This window comes from Diorhabda sublineata, chromosome 3 (assembly GCF_026230105.1).
Source record: "Diorhabda sublineata isolate icDioSubl1.1 chromosome 3, icDioSubl1.1, whole genome shotgun sequence".
In the NCBI taxonomy this organism is placed as follows: Eukaryota; Metazoa; Arthropoda; class Insecta; order Coleoptera; family Chrysomelidae; genus Diorhabda; species Diorhabda sublineata.
Window position 1 is genome coordinate 3,821,546 of NC_079476.1, and position 26,311 is coordinate 3,847,856.

Consider the following 26,311-nt stretch of genomic DNA (forward strand, 5'->3'; position numbering starts at 1 on the left):
AAAACATCACTGTAAATATAAAACATAGGTTTTTTAAAAATATTTTGGGCGACAAATTTGTCATCGATGTGTATGATTTTGGCGACATTTCTTGATGATTTGGCGACAAGTATCTACGCTTATGGTAAACAAACAAAATTGTCGGCAAGGGTTTTTACATAAATTTTCATAATCTGCAATTGATATTGGAAGAACTATACTTTAATTGATATCGTTGCAATTGCTTCGACTATTGTCGATATTGACGTACCCAAAATCGTACATAAAGTTGTCGGACCAAGTCATAAGACTAGAAGAAAGTATAGGGTTGCCTCTGTCTCCTAAGGTTATCAATCTATGTTAATTATATGTTTTATTTCTAATCATACATTTAAAGATACATAACATAATATATTTAAATGTTTTGAATAATAAAAAAAAAGATAAATCTTAAATCTGAATTAGAACAAAACATAAATCCTACTATATTATAAATGTGGATGTTTGTTACGCTTTTGGACAAAAACTACTTGACAAATCATCATGAAACTTTGTACACATATTCTGGGAGGTACTAGAAGTAACATAGTATACTTTTTATAAAAAAAAACATTTTTTACATCTTTATAATGACGTGGATTCGAAACTTCTCGCAGAAATGTTGTTGAAAATTTTGTAATATAGTAGAAAATGATGTGGATCTCATAGCTCATATTTTCCAAGAATTGCACCAAAATTTGAGTAGTGATCAGTGGTTATATTAGCAATATTAGTCTCAAAAATGATTATTAAGATTAACACCGACATTTTAAAAGATGTGCAAGGAGAAATGAAGGATGGATACAATCATGGATAAGGAACTAAGTACTTCATATCCTTTCGAGTTTTTAAATTCCCTTGAACTGTTCCTCGGCTATGTAATGGAACAAAATTGGGGCAGAATACACTTGGTGCTACTATTTTAACAGGTGTCGACAAGAGAGAGAGTATTATCATACCTCGGATTCCAATTATTCCAACTGACCTTCCTTTTCAATTTAAAAGAGTTCAATTTCCGGTCAAGCTTAGCTTTGCTGTTACTATCAACAAAGCACAAGGGCAGACAGGTAACAGGAGTGGATTTAGAAAAGCCATGCTTCTCTCATGGCCAACTGTATGTAGCGTGTTTACGTGTATCTAATGCCCGGAATTTACACAAATTTACACCCAAAGAAAAATCTTATAATATAGTCTACAAAAATATTCTATTCTATTTTATCTTTTTAATTGTTAGAATTCAAATCTATTTATTTTTGTTACAGGAAAATATATTTGTTATTGTATTTCAATAAAGCATGTTTTGTAACTTCATTGTATATAGTAATTTTTAAAAATCGATAATACTAACCAAGCAATAAAATATTGATATATTTCTATTATAATGATTTCTGATACTTATTTAATGGATTCGATGCGAGCGTAGCTAAATTATAACACATCAAACTCATTCAAATTTGGAATTATCACTTTCATTAAGATCCACATGAAGGAATCAGACAAGTTCTTACACACTTTGTGATGATGGAATAGATTCAATGGCACATTTCGATCCTAAATACATGCCTTTGTCTGCACTTATTGAGAGATACCTGTCGTAAAAATCGACTTAGCAGCTTTGAGTAAAGTTCGGTCTAAAAGTAAATTAACTATCAAACTATTCCACGAACACATGTAGTGTAGAAACTTAGGAGGGAAGAAATAATTCGAGGTTAGGTTTACTTTGAAGATTATGTAGTCTAACCTGTCGTAGAACATAACGTGTGTTACAGGAAAGTCCTGTTCAATGTACAAATTTACGACACAACACACACCACAACTTAATACAATAAACAAACGCTCAATACACCTATTCCACGGCTTTCCTCAAGAGACGGAACAAGTATGCACGTTCTTACTTTATTACCCAGGGTGCCAACAAGCACTTCGTGAGCGAAGCCGACTATGCTACATATTTCGCGCTTAGACTGTACGACTCTGAATCTGGCGTCTCATAACGATTTAATATTCATTGATTCACCCGATCGATACACACGTGGAAATTCCGCCTGATGGGTAGGTAAACTGACAAACCATGACTTTGTAGGGCTAATAATACAACTTGCCTTATAGGGCAATATCTGTAGTACTATATAGATATGTAAATCAGCCCAATCGCGGGCTCATGGTGGACACCACTTCCTAAACGTTACCTTCGGGTATGTACTAACTTTGTGCAAAGTTTTAACCCAGCAGGTTGAAACGCAAGGTTGACCCGAATTTTAACTCAGACTATCGCAAGTAGAATACTCGAATAAACCACAATGGATTCAGCAACTAAACTAAAAGAATAACATGGGCATTGTTCTTAATCTAATATTCAAGGACTAGTCAAGATATGTGAACGCTTTTTAATTAAGAATAGAATTCATTAAATGAATTAATTCTTGGCTTTAGCCAACCGAAATACCAAAGCACGTCTCTGCTAACTTTAATTTTGTAGCTAAATATATGCTTCAGGGTACAATGCAGTGTTTAAACCAGTTTGTTTCAAATTGCATTATAACTGTCCTGAGGGAATCTGAAACTAGATTCTACCTACTAGAACATTGTTTTATTTTGTTCGAAGTCAGTTTCTAGAACTGACCCACTTCTATTAAAGTTGGATTTGCTCAGCAATTTGATACTAACTCTCCAATTCCGTATCCCAAACGAGCAACGTTTTCAAGAATACATCTGACAATAATTTTTAAGAGCTGTTAAATTTCAAGGTCGATAATGTCTGACAAGCGAAGTCTAATTTAAATTGTAGAGGTTTTATTGAAATATTTGTACGTATGTCGCACAATTTCGCATATTTGTGATTTATAATAACAAAAAATTCAGTTTCACACATGATACAAACCAAACTTCGACAAGAATCATGTTTAATGTGGTATTCATATTTTCAGCCTTGACGCCTAGCATCTAAAAGGAATTTCAATCATTTGCCCAATTCTATGAACGTTGATGTACCCATTTAACCAAATTTTTATCAAACAAAAGGCATAGAAACATCACAGGACGATACTTTCTCGCTTAGGTGAATGAATTAAAAAATACCAAAATGTGTAACGTCTTTCAAATTTTCCGCCACTTGAGAATATTTCATTAAATCACTGCTATGATTTAAATCACAGATATAAAAAAAACATAAAAAAAAATTTAAGTAGTAAAATAAGGAGTGATAATAAGTCATTATATAGAAAACATCTCTAATTATGTTATCTAAAAGAACGAAAAATAAGTCATTTCAGCCTAATGAGAAAAGAAAAAGACTGTCTTTGGAGTGTAAACTGAATATAATTAAAGCCTTTGAAGCAAAACTTAAAATTTGTGATTTGGCCAAGAAATTTGACCAACCGGAATCAACAGTCCGAACGGTTATAAAAGGTAAAGAAAAATTATGATCGCTGTGAAAGACTCTCAATCTTTGAATTCAAGTATCATTCGTAAGAGTCACGGTATTATCGCACAGATGGAAACATTGCTACAGTCATGGTGTAATAATCAAGTAATTGATTAAAATAGAGTATACTTTCAAGAAAAGCAGATTTTTGAAAAACTAAAAGAAGAAGCTAGGGAGGTGGTTAAAAATGAAGTGTTTAAAGCTAGTAACGGCTGCTTCATCCGATGTAAGAGTCATTGTAATTGGCATAGCAACGCAAAGAGGCAAGCGCTGATTAAGAAGCTGCATCTCTCTATCCAGAAAAACTCAAGACAATGATAGATGAAGGTGACTACACGCCAAACCAATCACAACGTAGATGAAACCGGTCTTTTTTGGAAGAAAATGCCTAAAAGAACTTTTATTGCGCTTGAAGAGAAAACTTTTCCAGGTTTTAAAGCCGCCAGGGATCGATTGACAGTAATGGTGGGTACGAATGCAGCTGGAGATTGTAAATTGAAACCTCTCTTAGTTTATCGCTCAGAAAATCCAAGAGCCTTAAAAAATAAATCCAAAGCTGTCATTTGGAAGTCTAATGCGAAAGCTTGGTGACAGCTTCTCTTTTTGAAGACTGGTTTGGCCATCATTTTATTCGAAGGTTACTGCCAATTGAAAGAAATCACATTTAAAATGATGCTACTAATTGACAATGCACCAGGTCATCTTCCCGCAAATCTAATTAATTTCGATCTACGTGTGGAAGTTGTATTTTTTCCACCAAACACTACCAGCTTGCTTCAACCAATGGACCAGGGAGTCATTGAAACATTTGAAGCTTACTACACAAGGCGGTCATTTGCACATCTTCATGAAGCTATGAGACAAAACAATGAGCTTTCTTTTAAATACTTTTGGAAGTAATTCAATGTTTTAGATGTTGTAAGAATTATTTGGCAATCTTGGTTTCACTCTCAAACTCTCCATGGTGTCTGAAAAAAAATGTGTCCATTTTTTTCAGCACTGAAACCAAATAATCAGTTTCAGATCTTAAACAAATCGATAGCATAATAGAAGAAGTGGTCGATATTGCGCCAAACAATTAAATTTAGACGTTCAAGAATTGCTAGATTCACACAATCAAGAGGTAACAATTGACGAGGTTATAGAAATGCGTAAGTATGACCAAGACATTGAACAAACTGATTCGCTAGAACCAGTTGAATCGGAAAATCAAACGACAATTGCAAACTTAACAGATGGACTCAATTCAATTGAAAAGGGGTTACAAATTTTAGAAAAAATAGATTCTAATGAAGAACGCGTTTCTACTACTAAACTCTGGAAATAAAAAAATTACTGGTATGTTACGAGGAAATTTTGCATGAGAAGATGAAAAATTTAACTCGTCAGGCAACATTATTAGAATATATGAATCCTTCGACATCAAAATAACTTCGGTTTTAGTTACTTTATTCATAACAATGTAAATTGTTTTATTATCTTACACTTTATTAAACATTTTTCTTCTAAATTATTGTTTTCTTTACCCTCTGGTCCCGATTAAACATACTTTATATGTATTTATATGCAAAGTTGAACCCCGACTTACGCAAATTTGACTTACACGGCAATTGCTCGGACCCAACTACCCCGTAATTCCGGGGTATTAGTGTGCGTTCACATTGGCGACGCTCAAGCGGTGAGCGTCGAGCGATGCCGCTTTTGCGATGTCATCGCGCGCTTTGTCCTTTTCAAAATTGTTAAGCGTCGTTTTAGTTATTTTCTAACTTTCGAACCAAAAAGACGTAATGAATTTGGTATTATTACTTATACAAAGTACACGAATGCGAAGGCTAATTTTAAAGAAAATCAAAAAATACAATACAATACATGAACTTAATAGAAAAAAAGTTGCTTATGGCGAATTCCATCACCTTTATCATGAACTTCGCAGTGATTCAATAAGATTTTTTCAGTTTTTCAGTGGAAACGTTTGATTACATTCTGGGAATAATCAAGCATAGACTTCAAAAGAAAACAACTAATTTTAAAAAGCCTATTTCTCCGCCAGAAAGGTTATATTTTACACTAAGGTAAGAGTTATGCATTTTTATTTGCATGTTTATAGTAATTACAATAAAACTAAAAGAAAATAACAATTACCAGTTAGGTAATGGATGAATTTTCAACCCACAAGCTTGTGTTCCTGAAGTATACTCTGGAGGCACTGTATATCCTTGTTAGTTTTCTTGAGGATGTGTTTCTGAAGAATATTCTGGAGGCACTGTATATTCTTGTTGGTTTTATGGAGAATTTGTCCTTTTAAGCATATCGTGGAGACACTGAAATTGTTGAGGACCCTGTTTTTTTTTTATTTAGAGAGCATATATCATAACATTTAAGACGTGCCCTCACTTGAAGCTTTTCCAAGGAATCAAATTCAGAATTATATGGTAATAAGCTCACCAGAAAGTGATAAACCGAATTATTCATTAAATCGTCATTTTTATGTTCATCATTCTTTAATAGTTCCAATTTTTGTCGACTCCATACTGAATAAAAATATAAACATGAGCGCACCACAAAGGTGAAGCCGCTCAAAAAAACGAACTAGATCGAAGCTCGAGCGGCGTTGAGCGGTAGTCTTTTGCAATTTGAACACATTCATTCAAATTCTATAGTCAGAAAGATTTTTTAACACCGCTGGAGCGGCATCGCTCGACGTTCTTCGCTTGAGTGTCGCCAATGTGAACGCAGACTCACTGTATTTTAAAATCTTAATTCACCTTTTCAAAAGTTTAAGATATTTCTATATCGCCCTTGTATTTAATACCAAATCAATCTATTTGAAATTATTTATTGCTAAAATTAGAGAAAAAATAGATTTATATAGAAATTTGATTTTTGGATTTTAGAATTGTTTATTTTTGTTTGTATGAAAATATAACTGCTGTACAAATTTTTTAATAGTTTCGTTAATTCAGCAATGCTAAAAAGTAAATTAACTATCGAAAAAATCTTCTCAGACTATTAAATTACTAAAGGTGTTATTTCGATCATGCTTAAACGGTTCCAACAAACTAAACAACTGCCAACGATGATCGTTACCTGAGACATACGGTAGATATCCTCCTAATACCTGCAGAATTGTGGAAAAACTAATTAATACTAGAGGTGTTTCTTTATCGATCTCGAGAAGAATATGTATTGCTAAGATCTAGGAGACTTCTAAGTATAGCATCATTGACACCTGCATTTTGGCAACAAAGATTAAATTAGACATTGGAAAGCTAGCACTGTTGTAATGACGTGCGGAATTTTTTGTTTCCAAACAGTATGCGAGAACGAATATAAATAAATTCATTGACGCTTTTGTAACAACGGTCTGTTCAAAATATTCACCCTTTTCGATAAAGGCCGAGATTTGTTTCAATGAGTTGATTGTATTGAATAGATCGCTGGAATGGAATGTGGACGCCATGGATTCACAGTAACCTCAAACTCCTCAGACAGCAGAACTGACATAGAAACAGGGCCGGATTAAGCTAGGGGATTGGGGGGGGGGCTATAGCCGCGGGCCCCAGGTCCAAGAAGGCCACATCATTTGGAAATCATTCTGTATTTTTTGATATGTTGATACCACAAATCTAACGTATTGATATTATTTTGTGAATTTTTCTGGGTTTTCGAATTCCTTAAGGGGGCCCCGTCATTATTTTAGCCCCGGGCCTTATACATCTTTAACCGGCCCTGAATAAAAACCATAACGTCCAAAACGGTACGCTCTAGGCTTGTGTTGGAGTGTAAGAAATAACTGGTTAGCGATGGCTGCAAGATCCAGCTCCAGTTTGATTGCCTAATAACTCGGGTATCGACGAAGCGGAATCTTGGCGAATCTACCAATAGTTGTTATCTCCAGTAACTTCTAAAACAATATTTTACGAATCTAAAGGCGCAATCGGTACTGGTAAATCTTCGTCGTATTGCAGACGGCAAATTTGGATACTCGATCTTGTGCTTTCCTTTCTTAGAATAAACTTCAGTCTTTGTTAGACAAAAATAGCAGTCGTCAAAATGGTTAGTAGGTTTTTTTCTTCCTATTCATACACTGCACCAATGACACGCTACAACTAACACAGCATAGCACAACAAAATTTGTCAGGAGAAGTTTTGCAACTGCGACGCGTTTGATTCGACATTTTCGTCTTTATAATCACTTTTTGCACTATCAACAGAGAACCACTTACTATTTTCATGTTTATTATTCTGAATAATAGGGTTCAGGTATTTTTTCAGCCATAAAATTTACTGATATTAACCGCCCCTTTATAAAATTACCTACCTGCTAATTTCAATAGGTATAATTAAGTTATTGAAAAGTGGTACTCGTTAGTGTTTAATAAATATTTTTACTATTATTGGACGGGTATTTCCATTTTAAAAATAAAGGTCTCGCCTCTTTATGGCCAGTGAATTATTAGTATAAATTGGACAAGGCTACTTACAAAATTATGTTGTGAGACATTGTTGGAATGTCATTACACGCGATTTCGGTAAATTTAGAAACAGTTTATGTCTGGTATTTTCATTCATAACATACTTTCCGCGCTTGTGTACAGTAAATACAGCATTTTCGGGAGTACAGGAACTACGAAACAATTCCGTTCCCTAGAAAAGCCAATACATTACAGCCAATAAAACTGTATCTAATTAATACAAATCTTCACAAATTACAAACGATATCTGAATGTTTATATCAGAAATATTTAGTTCCTCACAAAAGTGAATCTTGAGTTGTATATTTATTATTTAAATCCTTAACTTGTATACCCATTTGATATTTGAGATGTTAGGGGTGATTTAATTTGTTACAAATATATCAATATATAAATATTATCGATAATAACTAATTAATGTAGCTTTGAGTAAAAATAAACTAGCAGGTGATATAATTGATGAATTAGAATTAATCATTACGTACGAATCAAGTGAATATTATATTTAAATAGAATTAAAAAATCATATAAACTATATTTTTGGTGAAATAATATTCTAAGATTTCCAATTAATTATTAATGAGATTCAAAATAAATAAGATGTTTGATTTATCCTACCTCGTAGCACTTCTTGAGCGATGATGTCCAGGACCAACAGTCATAGGCCTACCTCTCTCCTCTAACATAGGACTACCTAAATCCTCGTCTCTATAATACGGCGAAGAGTGATGGTATCCGTAACCGTGCTCCGGAGAATTATTTCCCGATCTCGTCTGCCTCAACGGTTTCCGACCTAGGGGACTGCCACCGGGGTAAGCTCCCCGGCTGGGGGAACGGTCCACAGTGGGTAGTCTCACGCCTCGCGGAGACCGGGTGCCCCCGACATACGCGTCCCGGGACATTTCATGACATTTTACAGCATTTCAGGACATTGTCTCACACTGACTCTCTCACAGGGGTTGGAAGTTTTCTCACGTTCGCGATCTCTAGTCGATCCGCGCCTCTTTCGGCCACTCTATACACTGAGCTCGCTGATCAATGAAACGGGCGTAGTGTGTGGATGCGTGCGCAACTTACACGCGACTCCTACACTCGTTCCAAGGGCGGAGAATATACATGGAAGGGACCAGGAATTGGGATATTCTCGTTTAAAAATTGAAATGGTGGAGAGGGACTATTGGAAGGGCAATAACAACTTAATTCGGCTGTAATGATTATGTATATTGACTGTTTAAACACCGGAAAGTACAATTTTCATAAAAATGTCACAACTAATGTGATAATTAAACATTATGTGTAATTATATTTTTCTCATCTGCTTAAATATTTTCGATATCTATTTTAAATAATATTTCTTCTATCTATATTATTTCAATCAAATTTTCTGTTAAGTTCTATTCAAGTGGTCAAACATGTAGATATTATTGTATTAAAAATTATAAATTTTAATTAATTTGAATAGAAAACACATTAGCTATGTTAGGATGTTCTATAGACGAAAATATATCAAAATTATATCGGAAAATCATCCTGAACCTGTGTAATATATTTTTCTTCATTAATTTATGCCTATGGAATTTCATTATTTTCAATTAAAATGCCCTTTGGTCTACTTCTTGTAATGTTACTTCTCACATTTTTGCACAATTTGATGATTGCTAAAACTGTTTCGGTAATATAGCGTTTGGTTTATATATTCAAATAGATTGGTAGCTAAACTCAATATTTATATTATCGCCCGTCACGAATCTGTATTTCATCATTGACTCCATGACCCCCATGCTGGGGATTTTTATTTGAGGATTTTTTTTTCTGTATGAACTATCATAAAACTATAATTACTACTAATGGTTTCGAAGATATCTCAAAAATATTACCATTTTTGCCATTACTTTCCATATTCCCAATAGATACTAGTGAATAATTTTTCTACTTTTCTACGCGATGACAAATTACTTTTTCTCTTTCATATACTGATCATCATTGAAGGAACATCTTATGCAGAATTTCATAATGTAATTGGTTTCAAATATATGAGAGACATTTATTATTTGGCTATAAAAATTTCCCATGCTAAAATTTCTTATATAACTTGGGTACGCCACTGCTTGGCAGAAACCGATTGCCAATTTCATTCAAAGGTATTTCTCATCAAACCACCTGGATTGGTTTAATTTCCATCTAATAAAAATCCTGTTGCTCTAAACTGGAAACGCTTATATAGATATTTATCAATGATTATAAATTGTTTCTCGAAATTTTTTTATCATTAAAAAAAGAAAATTGAAATTGATAAGTACTCGTCTACAAAGCTTTTATTGGACTCGATCTTAAATAGAATCCAAGAAAGATATGGATAAATAATTAGAAATTACTTTTATTTTCTTGTCAGATTAGTCCAGTAGCAAAAGGATCAAATCTATTTTTTTTGTAATGTCTAAATATGAAAAAATTATATCTTGTTATGGCGTTTTCTTTGTATGCGATTGCCTCACAAGGGTGGATTTTGATAATTATTGGGTTATAATATTATTTCTTATTATTCGTATTTCCATTTGAATTTTTAATATCGGATAATACAAAAATCTTTTCAATAAATATCTAAACGAGTGCTATGCTTTGTAGTATAATATAGTAGTTCAAGAGTTAAAATAAAACGTGAACTAGTAAGCATGCAAATAAACCGTTAATCAATATACACAAAACTCCTATTTTTTTGTTTGTATGTCTCTGAAAGAAATTTGATGAGGTTATGGATAATAAGTGCATACTAAAAACGTCCATTTCGGTAAACTGAAACAAATAGAGGAACCTTTGTTTTATTGATATTTATATCCTTGTAGTTGTGCTAGTACATCATAGATGGTGTGTCAAATCGTTTGAAAAGGAATTTCGATTATTCAAACTACTTTTTGTATGTACTCTACATACAACATCGATCAAATTTTCCATTATAACTCGACTCACTGATTTATTATTAATATACTTTAAATTCGAAATTACCTCATAGTTTTTTTATCATTACAGTTAGCATTCATTAAAATTTTCATATAACGCGGTATAGCTTCTGATTAATAGATGTCGCTGTATTCATTGTTTTGAATATCTTATATCAAATAAACATTTAATAATAAAATTATTAAGGATTCGGATATTGATCGATACTTTGTAAGATTGGTCAAAAAGTGACTTTTATCATTTCTGTTTATATTCTCCCTCCTAAATAATGTCTATTGTAGCCTAAACAGCCATCACTCCACTGCAACAAGTTTTTGTGATTTTTCTAAGCTTTGGATTGAGTTAATCATAATATTTTAATTAACAAATTGTTGTACAATTTCAGAGGAACACCTCTTGTATTACTATTACCAATACTTTTGTTATTCATTGTGATTGTTTTCTGTATATTGAAATTCTATTTTATTCGTATCTTGTTTACTTATTTGCTTATGTTTGGTCTTAGTTTTTAGAAGCTTTTGTCTACAAATTGTCATCATTTTTTGATAATAAGGCATTTCTTCCTCTCTCTGCTAGTGAGTTCTATAAATGTAGGTAAGTTGGGCCGTAGAAAAAATAAAACACATATTATGGAATGTAATAGCTTTATAAAGTGTATTTATACTAAGTTATAATAAATTACTTATTACTAAATTGATATTAAGTTCGTAGTTAATAAATAATCGAGATTCTCATGTTACTAAATGTATTCAAATACAATAAATTTTTAGAGATTATTTCAGACTCTCCACTGTCCTATTTCTCCACTGAATAAGTTTTAATAAATCATAATTCATCTATTAGGCCGAATAAACACCGGATCTATTCAAAAGAAACTCATTTATGACGGAAATAATTAACCAGTTTGCAATGCAATGAGTAACAACCTTTGTATTGGAATTGGGAACTACAGACAGAACAACTGGTTGCCAAACAGTCGGCAACGTGTTTAGAGAAACGCGGCCGTTGAATCGCTGGCAACTTGAATCACCCACCTATCAAAGGTTTCATCGGACGAAGGTTATTTTGTTTTCAATCTGGTGACGAGTTTGTCACTTAGTTAGTTAGTTAGTAATTCGTTCTAGTAAAATTACTGGCTTTATTTTATTTATTTTTTGTTTCTTGGAAGTATATTTGTTATTTTTCTGCGTTGAAAGCAAGTACAAGAGTGCAAGCGAGTTATTCGAATGATGCCTGCCGTGTGGAGATCACTCTGAATATTGAACTCGATGTTCAGGTCTTGTAAAAACTGCCAGGGATGTGAGATTGTGTTTGACAACTCAGAAACAGAGTCAGGTCAACGACCTTTCTTCTACGCTCTAAGCTGTTCAAGTTCAACTGGTCAACTCTGGATCGCCTATAAGTCAATTTGCTCTCTTCTGTATTGAGTCGAGCATCTCTGGGTATGCTTTGGGGTCGAGCTCCAAATGCACGAAGAATATTGCAAAGATGGACGAATAACATAGTTTGTACATTTGCAAAAGAAGTTTGGACTGGATTGTTTTATTCGACGCTGACGTAAATAATTTTTTTATAGTTAAATTTGAAAATGGGACGTAGAATAGGTTTTGTCAATTTGTTGAAATAAGGAAATAAATATGTTGTTCTGATACAATTATTTATTTGAAAAAAAAGTATGGAAAATTCAAAATTGTTGAAAACTTTAGTCACCTCGAGTTGTTATAAAGCAAACTGAACTATTGTTTACATTTGAGTCAGTCAGATTTTGGCCATAATTGAGTCTGCTGTGCTGAGCAGACACATGTCACCAATAAGTTAGCGGGCAGTTTGTTATTTCCGACACTTTTTCGAATTTAGTTTCTTTTCAGTCGCTCTACGTATATTTGGCCTTATATTTATCGATATGATAACTGGAGAAATATTGGTGGCTTATCTGTTATGGCATTTCTACAGTTTTAGTAAAAAATTCGAGCTTCTTCATTCACGATCAATGAAAAAACAAAATAAAATCAAAGAATAGAATTTTTTAAACACTTTTGTGAGATTCTTCTAATAAATTAATTTTTCATATAGTAGTTCCTTATCAATTTGAGAAACTGTTTTATGTGCGTTTTCCCTGCAACCTGGTGAAGCGGTTCCTCAGCCAAATGACAGAAGAGCAATTCCTATATCAGGTCCCACTCCAACAAACACTTCTCCTATTAAAATTTTCCTCATCCTACCAAATTCTATCCAACGTATCTCGCTCCTGGATACTTTGGATGAAGATGAAAACCACGGGAAAACCTACTCCATTTCTATCAACAAATCAACTCTTTGTCATCAAAATATCGACAAGTAACTCTGGTCAGTAGCATTTTATCAAACAGGCCGGCCGTTCTCCTACACAATCGGCGCTGATGACGTATAGTACTTATATCGGATCTCGAACAAACACCATTATTCTTGTAAAATTAAATTGTATTTATTCTCGTTAAAAAGGATTATATATTTTTTCAAATTTTCCAATTCCATTGATAAAACCATAAGTTCTAGCCCAGTGGAATTTCAACTACACGTGTAAAAATAATTGGCTAAACATGGAGGTACTGGTGGAAAACGTAGAGATATTTTGAGACAAATATAGAAATTGAGAAATGGAAAACGAAATTTCTCTTATCGGTTGAAAATGTTAGATAAGCTGTTTCAGAAGATTTATTGATGAAAAAAAAAAAAATAAAACGAAAGATCGTCGTTTATTGATAGCCCATATTAAGGATGATGTAGATTTTGTACATGATTTGCTTTAATTCTTCTCAAATTCTGTTGAATATTACAACGAAAAAATGATTGGTGATGTTTTTTAAGAGTATTTCTATAAAAATCCTGATTCACTTACCATTTTTTGCGTTATAATACCATTTTGCGAATGGAATACGATCAAATTTATTGACAAGTGATTCAAGAGAAACAAAAAATGGGGGAATTTGGAATTAGAGTAAAACAAACTATAGAACTATTTGACGCTTCGCCTTGAACATATAATTCAAGTTAATCTTCATTAATTATCTACGGTTGTATTTATAACGCAAGCAAAGATACAATGTGATCAAACTAAGAACTGTTCACTATTTTTATTGCTTTTCATAGATGATTCTATATTAATCGAACGGACTACTATAAATTCGCATGGTGAACTTTTTATCCTGTCATTTCTTCGTAAATGAAAAGCACGATACTAGTACAAAACTATACAAATACAAAAATGTAGTGCTTTCAACAAATTGATATTTACTGTTTGATGTGATGTACTGTTACTATGTTAAATGGATAATTGTCACATTTTTTGCAGGTCTATTTACACATATATTCTTCAGTCCTTTCACTGCACGTATCACACTCCACTTTGCAACACCAGTGGAATTTACATCTGCACTGGTAAGTTTTTGTGTATTGGTGTGTGTTGTAACCTCGCCCGCAGCACATTAAGTCACAACCATCAGTACCTGAAATGATAGAATTATTAGATATTGTTCATTGCTCATAATTGTACGAGGGTGGTTCAAATATAAATCGGAATTTTTAAAAAGACGCGCGAAAAATTTAGTGTCGTAGACTGACTCCAAATCCTCCGTTCCTGGAAGTAGTTCGGGTTATTTTCGACCCCCTATAACTTCGTTGTGGATTAGAAACTAAGCAAGCATTGTATAAATACGTTATATTTCAATCATTCAAGTAGTTTAAGAATTAAAACTAGTCAAAGTTCTTAACATTGTCACTCACTGATCAACTGATCATAAAAATTCTAAGGCACTTCTAATAGACATAGACGCATTAAATTTTGAATACAAATTAGTGTTCAGTGTATGGCATTCGATAGTTTTTCCTTTATCAAAGTAGTCAATGAAAATTATCTCACGGGCATCCTCCAACGTCAAGAACTTGCCTGAAGATGAAACGGTCTTTGCCTTCTTTTTCTCCCTTTCTCCGTTTTCAGCCCATTGTTTCGATTGTTTTTTTGTTTCAAGTATAAACTGATGACACGCGTTACATCTATGCGTACTAAACGACGCAAAAATTTCCAAACACTCAGTGGAAGCATCTTCACGCCGCTGTTTTCGTTCCATCTTGAGCCCAGCTTTCTCATGTCCAAATTTTCATTTAATATGCGATGTACCGCACTTTTTAAAATGCCTACTATGCGTACTGGCTCGCGCACTCCAGTACTGCTTTGAGGATTTTCTTCAACACACTGAAGCCATCACCTCATTTGGTCGACCACGGCGATATTTGTCTTCGCAGGTCGTACGTTTAAACGTTGCCTTGTAAAATTTTACTGTTAATAACGACGGAGCAGTCTCACTTAGAGTAAAATCTAGTTCAGCTTTTATATTGGTTGGGATAAGGCCTTTCAAATAAAAGTATTGTATCCCATAACGATGACCAATTTTTTCCATGTTAAAAATTCACTGAAAACATTCAATATTCATGGCTGCCAAACAAATACTAATACATATACATATACTGGATAGATTGTGTACTTCCTAATACAGAGGTATTTTTGAAGCAATTACCGCCATCTCTAAGTTAAGCCAGATACTCGTATTCCATGTTAAGATGGATGATAATTATTGAAACTGTGTTGATATATCAAAATCGGAAATATATATACCAAAAACTGTATTTATTCCATTCTTAATTTCAATTTCAGGCTGCTTTAGCTATGATATTGGTCTTACAGGTCTACAAGAGAGTACTGTCCCACAAAAGGGACAAATATAGAACTCAGAACTCAAAAGAACTATTGCTATATAAACTATCTATTGCCAGTTTGAGGCGTGAAAAGAAAAATAATTCGTACAGTTTGCTGTCTGACACGTTTATTCTAACTATAATTATATATATGTAATAGATGGGCAAAAAATATACCAAAATCAAACAAAAATTCAATATACTATTACTTTCTGGAGGATTTGATATGATGCAATAATCAATAACTAGTGAATCTATAATATCATGATATATTTTCGTTACTCACCTCTGGAGGTTCTATTACATTGTCTTCCTACTGTTCCTAAAGATCCGGCGGCCAAATCTCTCTCGCAATAATTGGGAGACATTTGCAAAAAGACTAATTCAGACATCTTTGGCATTTTCTTCACTGGTACCTTTCCCTTGGTCAAAACTAAATGTTGTCTTCTGGCCTTCCTCGGAAAGTCTATACCTCTAGGTCCGTGACCGTGCTGATTGTTAGCAGCGACGGGTCTCGCTCGATAATATTTCTTCATTAATAAATCTCCGATTTGTCGGAACGTTGGGAGAGTCTTCCAGCAGGTTTTCATGGTACAACTTCCTGATACTCCGTGGCACTTACATTCTACGATTAGGCTCATTTTAACAGCCTGGAATAATATGTTTTTATATATATTTTCGACACAAAATTTAATACATAGTTTAAACGTTCAGTTAGACAAGTCGTTTTTTTAAGTCAGTTGCATTAAAATATTTCATAAGATCCCTAAGCCTGACATAGCTTACAGTTTCAGAAGCATTTACGTATCGGTGTATATTAGTTAAAAAATATATTTATTTTTTCAATTTTGGCTGTAGACAAACAAAACCAACTATTCAAGAAACCTTGTAAAGATCTGTAAACCAAGGAAAAAGAGGAAGAAAAGGTAGTTACCAAATAGTGTAGATAGAGCGAAATAAAAAGAGACAACTGTAAAGTAGATGAAAGTAGTGACCAAACGCAGAAGAAAAAAGTGAGAAAATCGGTGGATCGAGACACAATGATCAAAAAGATACAGCAAGAAGATGAAGAAGGTGCTTTTCCATACATTCCACATAGTGGTGTGTGGTCTAAATTTAAAGTATTATACTATATACAAATTTTCTCTATTCGATTATATTAAGTGCTCTTATTTTTGCTTATCTTCATGTAGTGCTTATTTTTCCAACTATATTATCAATTAATTTGTCCCATGTCGCTTTGGGTCTTCGTCTTTTTTTGTATTTGCCTAATTTTGTTTCCTATACTTTCTTAACTGGTCTTGAATCTTCCATTCTCTGTATAAATGATCCCACCAACTCAACCATCTGTATTCAACGACTTTTATGAGAGACATAATTTCTAGAACTCGTTAATCTCTCATTTTTCGTTACATATCCCATATGCCTTGAATATTTGATCTCTGCATCTTGCAACGCACTTTTTTGTCTATTAGTGAAAGTACATGTTTTGCAACTATAATATTGGTCTGTAAATTGTTTTATAAACATCTAGTTTCGTATTTCTTGAGACTTATCTTCTATTGATCAGGTAACTGATTGTTCTGTAATCTGACATCTTTAATTCCCTTGCTTTAATGTGTTCCAGATGGTGTGTAGATTTTGGATGTTTCCTGCAATAAGATATTTATCATATCATCTAGAAATATGTTTAACAGTAATTGACTCCAATCACCACCTTATATTACTTCTTCTGTGGCTAGAAAAGTCTCTGAAATTAGGTTTTTACCTAATGGTTGAAATTTCGTCAAGCTCAAGACTGCATTTCATCACCAGTTTCATACGAAGGCTGCTACTCAAGTTTTGTGATAGATAAAGAAAAACAGAAAATGGAAGCATTATTTTTATTCCGATTGAGGTACCTCCAAAACACGTGATTTGAACGCACCAACTTTATGTTTAGGCTGAGAAAAAAGTTGATCTCGCAGTTTATTTTTGATCTCCAAGATCATAAGAAGTCATTGGATTCCAAACAAGGAGTGTACGGCGGATGACCTATCAATTCGATATTTTGACTGTTCGATAATGTTTTTGTTTCAATTAATGTGTGAGAGCTCACGTTGTCGAGGTGGAGACTTTTTCGAACACTTTTGGTTTACCTTTCAGAATTGACCGTTTTATTCTGCTCTAATGGAACAGTGGTGACCGTTTGCTTTGAAGTGTTTAGTGCGTGAACAACTTTTGTTGGATTTGGCGCGTCTTGAAAAACCTCTACAGTCAATTCTTATTTAGTTTCCGATTCATAAGGGAACAAATTTTTTGTCAGCCAAATTTTGATGCAATATTGAATGTATGCGAGTGGAGCTAATCTCCAAACGAAGTGCTACCATAATTGAATTTAGAAAACCAGCGAAACACAGTTTCTGATCATCAAAAGTCGAAGCAAGATGTGACTTAATCCACGTCGAATCTCATAGAAAATCATCGCATGAAAATTTTCGCGATTCAATTCTATTTTTTGATCAAGATGAATGTTCCAAGTATCTATAAACAACTCAAATAACACTCGTATGTCACCACGTTCTGAGTACGTTCACTATTGAAAATGTCAATTTTTATTATGGCAATGTCTGTCAGATTTGATATATTCACATCAGTGTTGCCGTTTCCCACAACTTAAATAACAGCCCTTGTATCAATTTAACCGTATCTTGAAAATGAGAGTTGATAGAAAAAAATTGAACCCATTTTAGAAATTGGCACGGCGAATGTTGATTTTTTACGTATAAAAATTTTTCTCTCCACGTCATATTATAAGTACTTGTTTATGTAATGTTGTAATCGTTTTATATAAGGTTAGTTTTGTATCATTTGTGATTTATGTTGTCGTCGATGTAACCTTCGTAATTGCCGTTGAGTTTCCCCTCCATAATTTTTTCTCAGTCGCGATTTCACAAATCCTGCTCACTCAAATTGTCTCCGATTACGCACGTGATGGATCTTCCAGTTTTAAACATACTAATTTGTTTGCCATTAGCAGTCAATTCATTCAAGCTGTTTGGTGTATTGACCATTTACTATATCTTCAGTTTTCATGGAAAGTCAGTCGTTCGTGTAGCAGGCTCCCGTTGAACCCATGATTGATTCAAAACACACCATAATAATGCCATATGATTTAATTTTGAATCACACTGTGATTTGTGTAGATACAGATGTTTGTTTGTTTTAATTGGACCTTCTTGTGTGGCGAGAAGCTCGTGTTAAGTGGAGTTCAGTTTACACGTGGTTAGGTAATTGCATAAAATAACCCATCCTGTAGAATGATTTCTGATCTTCTTGACGTGTGTACGCCTCCAGGGAGCTCAATTAAGTAATTCTCTTTCGAAAAATTAACTGTGGCATCTTATTTACAAAATTATGCTCTAATATATTACCATCTAAATGTTGGCATAAAATCAGTGTCGGAGTCGAAAACAGTTAATCAAATTCCTTGATCATTAGTATTAGTTCTTTAACAAAAAAAATTATTAAGTTCACTTATTTAAAAATTGTTCTTACGTCCATGTATGGATCGATACAATATTATTATAAAATGTCGTAATTATCGATTTTGACCGAGTTATCTTGAGAAAAAAAGAGAAAAACGAGATTCGGTGGAGATACGAATTTTTTTCTCAAAATAATTAACATGAAAATTATTTCAGACTGTTATTGTTTATTTCTAAAAATATGATCATAAATAAATAAATTCTTAATTCGAATATGACTTAATGCTAATTAATTTATAATTATTTATCGCCTACTTATATATGTCATCATGAGAATGATTGATTAGATAGGAGGAGTTGCATAGAAGTAGGTGATGAATTATTGGTAGACAAGTAAATAAGTTTCCACCCATTTTATATTTTCTTAGAAAAAAATGATGTAACTTTCTACGAAATATTCATTTATACGTAGTATGTGTAATGATATATGCATTATTACAAATATTCAAAATTTTCAACTGAGTCATTAAACTATAATCTGTAAGTGAGTTTCAGTTTGATGTAACTAATTTTAAGTTTTAAAGCAATGACGATCTGACACTGTTAAGTGTCAAAAAAGGTAGAAATTATTCAAAAGAAATAATGTAAATAAATTTATGTAAAACAAACATCAAACGAATTCTTGGTATTTCCAACGTACATTAAAGTCACCGTGCTTCCGCCGAATTTTAGAATTCTACTACAATCGGATGGCACCGTTTCTAGGATCCATGTAGCGGAGACGCTAGAATCGAAATGTCTGATAGTCATTTTGGTAGACGGTGCGCATTGGAAACAAATTATTTATGCCCTCTTTTGCTACTTTATGTAATTCTGGAGGTCACCTCGTTCTTCACTTATTTTCTTGTATTTTCATAACTTTGGATTACTTTATAATTGACGCAAATAGAAAGCGAAGGTCAAAATAAAAAGAAAAATTGCATTAAATTTGTTTTTGTCGCACTCGTTGATCTAAAAAACGCGTGTGACAAAATATTATCGTATAAAATGTGTATTCTTTCAAATCCAGTTCACATTCTCTGATCATAGTCATCTTATAAACTTATATAGACTCAACCTTCCATAATTTTTTTTCTAGTATTATTTATGTCTAGTAAAATGAAATCCAGTTTGTCATATTGTCGCTATATCATAGAATGTGTTTCTCCCTTTGTCAATCTCATCAATTTCAAATTTTTAATGAACTATTTCGCTGGAGGTCTCCCTGATCATCGATCTTCCATCATTATCTCGACGTGGTCTCTCGAATATCGTCATTTTGATCTCGTGGATCGTACTATATCCAGGAGTTTCATTAATTCTCTTATAGCTTGATTTCTTATTTAATCGCTTTCCTCTAACAGTTTCCAATATTTTTATCTCTCCGACGGACTGCTCTTGATATTATTACGATTATCCGGCATGTTCAGAGCATACTGACCATCTCAAATTAACTTGGAGTTGGAGTGTCTGCTTTCTTCTACGCGGTTAGTTATGTCACCAATGACATAACAGTAAGTTGCGTGGTTTTCCATACACTTATATAGTTTTACCTTTTTTATAATACAAATAGTCAAGCTCCTCAAAATAGCCATTAACTGCCGACAACACCTTTTCATTAATGGAAAACCTTTGACCACTGAGGCATATTTTCAAGTCTGAAAATGATCCTAGGTTCTAAATCGGGCGAATAGGATGCGTGAAGTAGCAATTCAAAATTTAATTCATTAATTTTAGCCATTGCAATAACTGATGTCTGAGTTGTTGCATTGTCTTGATGAAACAACATTTTCTTCTTAACCAAATGTGGCTGTTTTTGCTTGATTTCTTCGCTCAAACGTTGCAATAAGTTCGTATAATACTCGCTGTTGATATTTTTTCGTTTTTCAAGATAGTAAATAAAAATTATCCCACGCGCATCCCGAAAAACCAACGCCTTGACCTTACCAGCAGATTGTCTTCTTTGGAGCCGGTTCTCCCTTTTAACTTCATTGTTTTGATTGTTCTTTTGTTTCGGCGCTATGAAGTGATGGACCAATGTTTCATCCATGGCTATGGAACGACTTTATTTCTGTGGAACATTGCCAAACATTTTCCGCATCATCCAGTATCACTTTGTGGATTTTTTTCATTTTTCCTGGAGTCGTCACCTCATTTGGTCGACCACTGCGATGCTGGTCTTTGCCACTGATGGGTGCCAAACAAATACTAAACAATACGGAGTTTTCAAACTTGAAATATATGCTGTATACATTGTGTACTTTTTTCAAGCAACTACTGCCATCTATAGGTCAGGCCAAGTACTTCTGAGATCATCTTCTTACAAATTTTAGTGAATTTTAGTGGAGGGTAGGGAGAACAAGTAGGGCTAGAGTAACTATTTAGACCGAAGGGAAGAAAGGGAACTCAAGTTGCGGGTAGTGAATATAAATTGGTGAATAGTATATTTAAAATATGGAATGGGTAAGTTTGTAGTTCAAATGTAGTAAGTGAATAAATGTGTTCAAAGTGTAAATAAATCTAAATAAATAAACTAAACGAAAGAAACTGTCAATTATTTAAAAAGTAGTAGAACAATAACTAGATTTTACAAAACGCCGGCTCTGTTGCGAAGCAAAATTCTGGGTGCAAATTTCTTGAGGCTAACATATCTTGAATGTTATAATGAGACCTGTTTCTAAGTGCATAACGACCTTAATTTATATTATTAAAAAATTTTTAGAGGTAGAATCCTAAGTGGAACCTTCTCGTTATTAATAATAAGTTGTAGAAGAAATAGCTGGAGGGCCATCCCTATAATTGATGAAGTTAAGTGGTTAGCAGTAACATCAATTATGTTACGATCCGTCATTCTCATTTGGTATCACAGTAAACCTCGATAAGACAAAGACCAAGGGAAACGTTGAATAATTTGAGTTATAGAGGTTTTTACTTACTAAGGGCTTAAGTTGAAGAGTTTTTATTGGTTTATATTTTTACTTACAGAGGTTCGATTATGAGCTTTGTTTAGGACTTGTAAAGATAGACGAGGAAGGTTAAATGCAGATACTGTAATTTAGTGTATTGTTTGAAATCATTTGGTGAAGCATTGGACAAGAACAATGGTCTACAAGGAACCTTTTTTGTTTGCGCATTCATTCAAAATCATTCATTGATAGATGATTGAAGTTACAAAGGTCGTCGTCGTTACAACTTTGAGTTATTGAGATGCGAAGCCCAAACTATACATTTAAGTTATAGAGGGCTCGTATTTTAAGTGAAATAGATTTTGGATTCCAAGGGGAAGGGAACACAACATTTTATGAAATTATAAAAGTTATTACGTTATCGAGGTTCAAGTTATTGAGGTTTTACTGTAAAATGTGGATCAAATAATATACATTAAAGTTAAATTATGATAAAATAGTGGTGTAAGTGCTTTAGTGAAGATGACCAGCGCCCAGGTCGCCCTGTGACTGATCAACTCAAAACAGTGAACAAAATCAAATCATCAAATGAGCATCGAATGAGCATGTGATGATTACGGAGGCTATAAATATCGATAAAGAAACGGCTAGAAAATTTTTCAGGACGAATTACACCTGACAAAAGTTTGTGCGAAGCTGGTGCCAAAAAAACTGACTCCTGACCAAAAGCTTTTACGTCAATGGCTCTGCTCAGATTTCCTTGAAAGGTTAGTAAAAGATCTGCTTTGAAAGGGACCCGATTTGAGTCGATGGAAGCGGTAAATGCAGAGTTCCTAAAGGCTCTCACCAAAGAAGACTGCTTGGATTAATGGAAAAAAACGTATGGAAAGGTGTGTGGAGCAGACCTCTCATCAATAATTATCACATCGTATTTAGAGTTGCAATTTGGTGGAATTTGCCTTCAGTGAATATGCTGACATGAATTTCATGGAAACCAACAAAACGAAAAGCATGCTTCGGGTAGCTGAAATGAAAACGCTCAGGACTATCAGGGAACAATGTGGGGTGTAAGACATCGTAAGATGGGAGAGACAAAGAAAAACATACTGGAACAACGCTCAAGTGAGAAGAATGAAAATAAAGAGATTAGACTGCCACGCATTGTACTTGAAGGGAAACCAATAGAGAAAAGAGAACCCGGACGACCACCTAAGAGATAGATGGACAGCTGGCTGTCCACCTCCTAGGGACTGATACAGAAAAACCTGCAAAACTTGTATGCTGAACGCTTTCCTGACAGAATAATACCCGACTGTGGAACTTTTGTTAGGGTTTATCCCAGCTTACTGGAAACCGGTTTGTCTACGAAAATAAAGTAAACTAGTTTCCATTATTTTTTAATAAAATAATTTAGGAAGTTTCCTATTAAAAATAAAGTGGCGAAGGTCGATAACGAACCATACGAACGTCAACTATAGAGAAAAATGCTGTTGATGTATCAACGTATCAACGACAACTATTCATATGATTCTCCAGAAGAAACTTCTTTACCTCTTTCACATTCATAAAATATTTGCCATGGAAGTAGAGAATTATCCAGCGAGACTGGTCTAAGCTCGTTGGTTTTTAGATAAACAACGAGTTGATAATATATTTGTTGTACTGTTTACTGATGAAGCTGGTTTCACACGAGACGGTTTCATTGATTTCCAAAATTTCTATTTTTGGGTAGATGAAAATCCTCAAGGTACAATTCAAACAAAGAATCAACATCGATTTTGTGTTAATGTGTGGGCAGGAATAATTGTATGAGAAAAAAATCATTTAATAGTAGTTTGATAATAGCCTGAGTGGTCAGTGATCCTTAGACATTCACGAAAATGATTTCTCGACCATGATATGTGATATTCCTCTAAACATTCGCAGAGACATCAATATTATGAGTTTTTAATGGATGATTATCAGTTGAAAATTCATAATTCATGATGTTCAAATGTATAATTTGATAATTTGAATAAATGTTCGGATTTGTCAACTATATTTTTTTTATATCACAGCAAAATTTTTACGTTATCTATTGACTCCTGATCAATTGGATTACAAAATATTCTATCCATAATTTGATTCACCTTTCTTCCAGCTTTATTATTGTGCAAGTTCATCAAACTCCTAGCATCGTTCTCCAATTCCCTCGCATCTAAGAATTTTCTAGCAAATCGGACTCCATAATTAATGTCTACACTACATCCTCCCCATTTCCAACCGGCAGGCGTTGGTTCCCTAGGCTTAGGACCTGGATCGCAACCACATGCTGATATGTTTCCTCTTGCACATGCTGCTGTGACTGAGTAAGCAACTCCTGCGCTACTGATGGCGTATGTAAAAGCTGCTTCTCTAGAACCTGAAACAATACAATAGAAAATGAGTTAACGTGCAAGTATAATGGCTTGTTACTCATGTTCCTTATTAGAAAGTATTTTTTTATTCTGTTTATTTTAATGAGGAGCTAATTCTACTGAATATGAATGAGCTATGAGCTCTTTCTGATGTTTCTAGTTCGTGGGGAGTTTCGTCTTTGCCGTTAAGCAGGCTAACAAATTTTAAAAATCAGCTAAAGCCCATTTAAAAATACTTGCCGGGGGTAAACAAATGCTTTTATCGTAAGCTTTTGAGTGGTTTTTCAACTTATTTGTTCGAGTTTTCTTACGAAATTGCTTCTTAAAGAGTTTCCACTGAAAGAAGTGGGAAATTTCCTACAGAAAACGTAGCTTTTGTCCACTATGCAATGTTTTGTATAGTGTAAACGAGCGGTAAATGAAGTATATTAGAAAATAAGTAGGATTCTGCTTAAATCCACCTAAATCTTTAAGTTTTCCCTTGTACTTTCCAGCTGCCTCTGGGTTATCACTTTGCAACGTTAAGAAGTATTCACTCATGTCTAAAGAACTGTAATAAGAGCACAAAATAAATACACGTATCCTAAATTTTGTAAACTGCTTGAAAGCTTACTTCAAAACTGCAAAAAGACTCAGCTTCAGTTTTGTGGCGACCACACCATGTACCCTCCCATTTAATAGATAATACAGATACACATTTTTTCGACCAATGTCCTCGATAAAAATTGATCTTGTGACCCCGGGAATTTGAAGTTACCTACTTCTGGGAATTTCAAACCAACATACTTACATACGAGATGTTTTGAATCGCAGGGAGGATCATTCAGTGCTGGAACAGCGCTGCTCCTATAGATTTGGCACACGCGACTCAAGTTAATTTTTTGCTTCCTATATATTTTTGTGAATATTGTTAGTTTTCATATTTGTATATATATATAGTTAGTTTAAGTGATTATTAAACTTTTATTATTGTACTAGCTCTTCACCATTCTTGAACTTAAGATTAGCACCCATAATTTCACTGAAATAGATGTAAAAAGAGTCCATGGAATCTTTTTAACATCAAGATAAAAAAACAAAACTAAAACAACCCTCACTATCGGAAAAACCAAGAAAAGCTGACACGGGTACATTCGAGAAAATTTGTCGTAGATCAGCCTAAATGATAACAACAAAAATTTAAATATAGATTTGTTTGCGTATATGTAATGACGGTTCTGATTTTTATCATCATTATACGTCATTAACTGAGAAATTAAAAATATTAATCATTTATTTTATTATGATCAGTAAACAATAAGATTGATCGAAGTTTTAAAACGTATTCAACCGAAAATGAACATACATGAAATCTTTCTCTCTTCATTTTCTATCTTTGGATGCTTCGAATCAATTTATCATTTGATCCCAACAAAAATATATGTTGTTACGATAATTATCGGTAATCAAAACTAAAATAAATCAAGTGATGCTAATGATTGGCGCCTCCCACGGTCGATATGGCGTCAGTCAAAGAACACGAAGATCGCCAATTAATACTTCATTGCGTGACTTTATATACCCACATTTACTCATCACGATGTTCACTCACGTTTTCTCACCTTCCCACATATTTTTTTCATAATTTTAGGTATATTTTTTCGATAAAATTTATTATTTTTTGTTTAAAAAGACATACAACTTACAAAACAAAATAAAAAATTAATGAAAACTCCCATCAGTTTATAGTCGTATAAGTTTTTTACTAAAATATAGTTTACATTGTTTTTATGCACTAGCTACGAGTTAAGTCTGAAATTCGCAGAAATGACTTATTTAACTTAATTACGTTGTGATAGAAGCATAACTCACATAAATACCAAGTCAACTTGGTGATTTTTAGGTCATTTGAACAGTT

General features: G+C 33.6%; 2 protein-coding genes across 3 annotated transcripts in view; both read right to left on the reverse strand.

The window, feature by feature from the left end:
* LOC130441496 (myosin-10) overlaps positions 1-8,935 on the reverse strand; it is a 135,918-nt gene extending 126,983 nt beyond the window's left edge. The window contains exon 1 of the mRNA XM_056775210.1: positions 8,536-8,935. Within this exon, the coding sequence (XP_056631188.1) occupies positions 8,536-8,819 (284 nt within the window). The 5' untranslated portion in view covers positions 8,820-8,935. The remainder of the gene's footprint in view (positions 1-8,535) is intronic.
* Positions 8,936-11,505: 2,570 nt separating this feature from the next.
* The window catches only part of LOC130441339 (protein Wnt-7b), a 218,388-nt gene continuing 203,582 nt past the window's right edge, over positions 11,506-26,311 (reverse strand). The window contains exons 3-5 of one of the 2 annotated variants that reach the window (XM_056774964.1): positions 24,148-24,419; positions 15,893-16,256; positions 11,506-14,360 (exon numbers count right to left, since the gene is read on the reverse strand). In XM_056774964.1, the coding sequence (XP_056630942.1) occupies positions 14,209-14,360; positions 15,893-16,256; positions 24,148-24,419 (788 nt within the window). In that variant the 3' untranslated portion in view covers positions 11,506-14,208. The remainder of the gene's footprint in view (positions 14,361-15,892; positions 16,257-24,147; positions 24,420-26,311) is intronic. The other variant, XM_056774965.1, reaches the window with a different exon arrangement.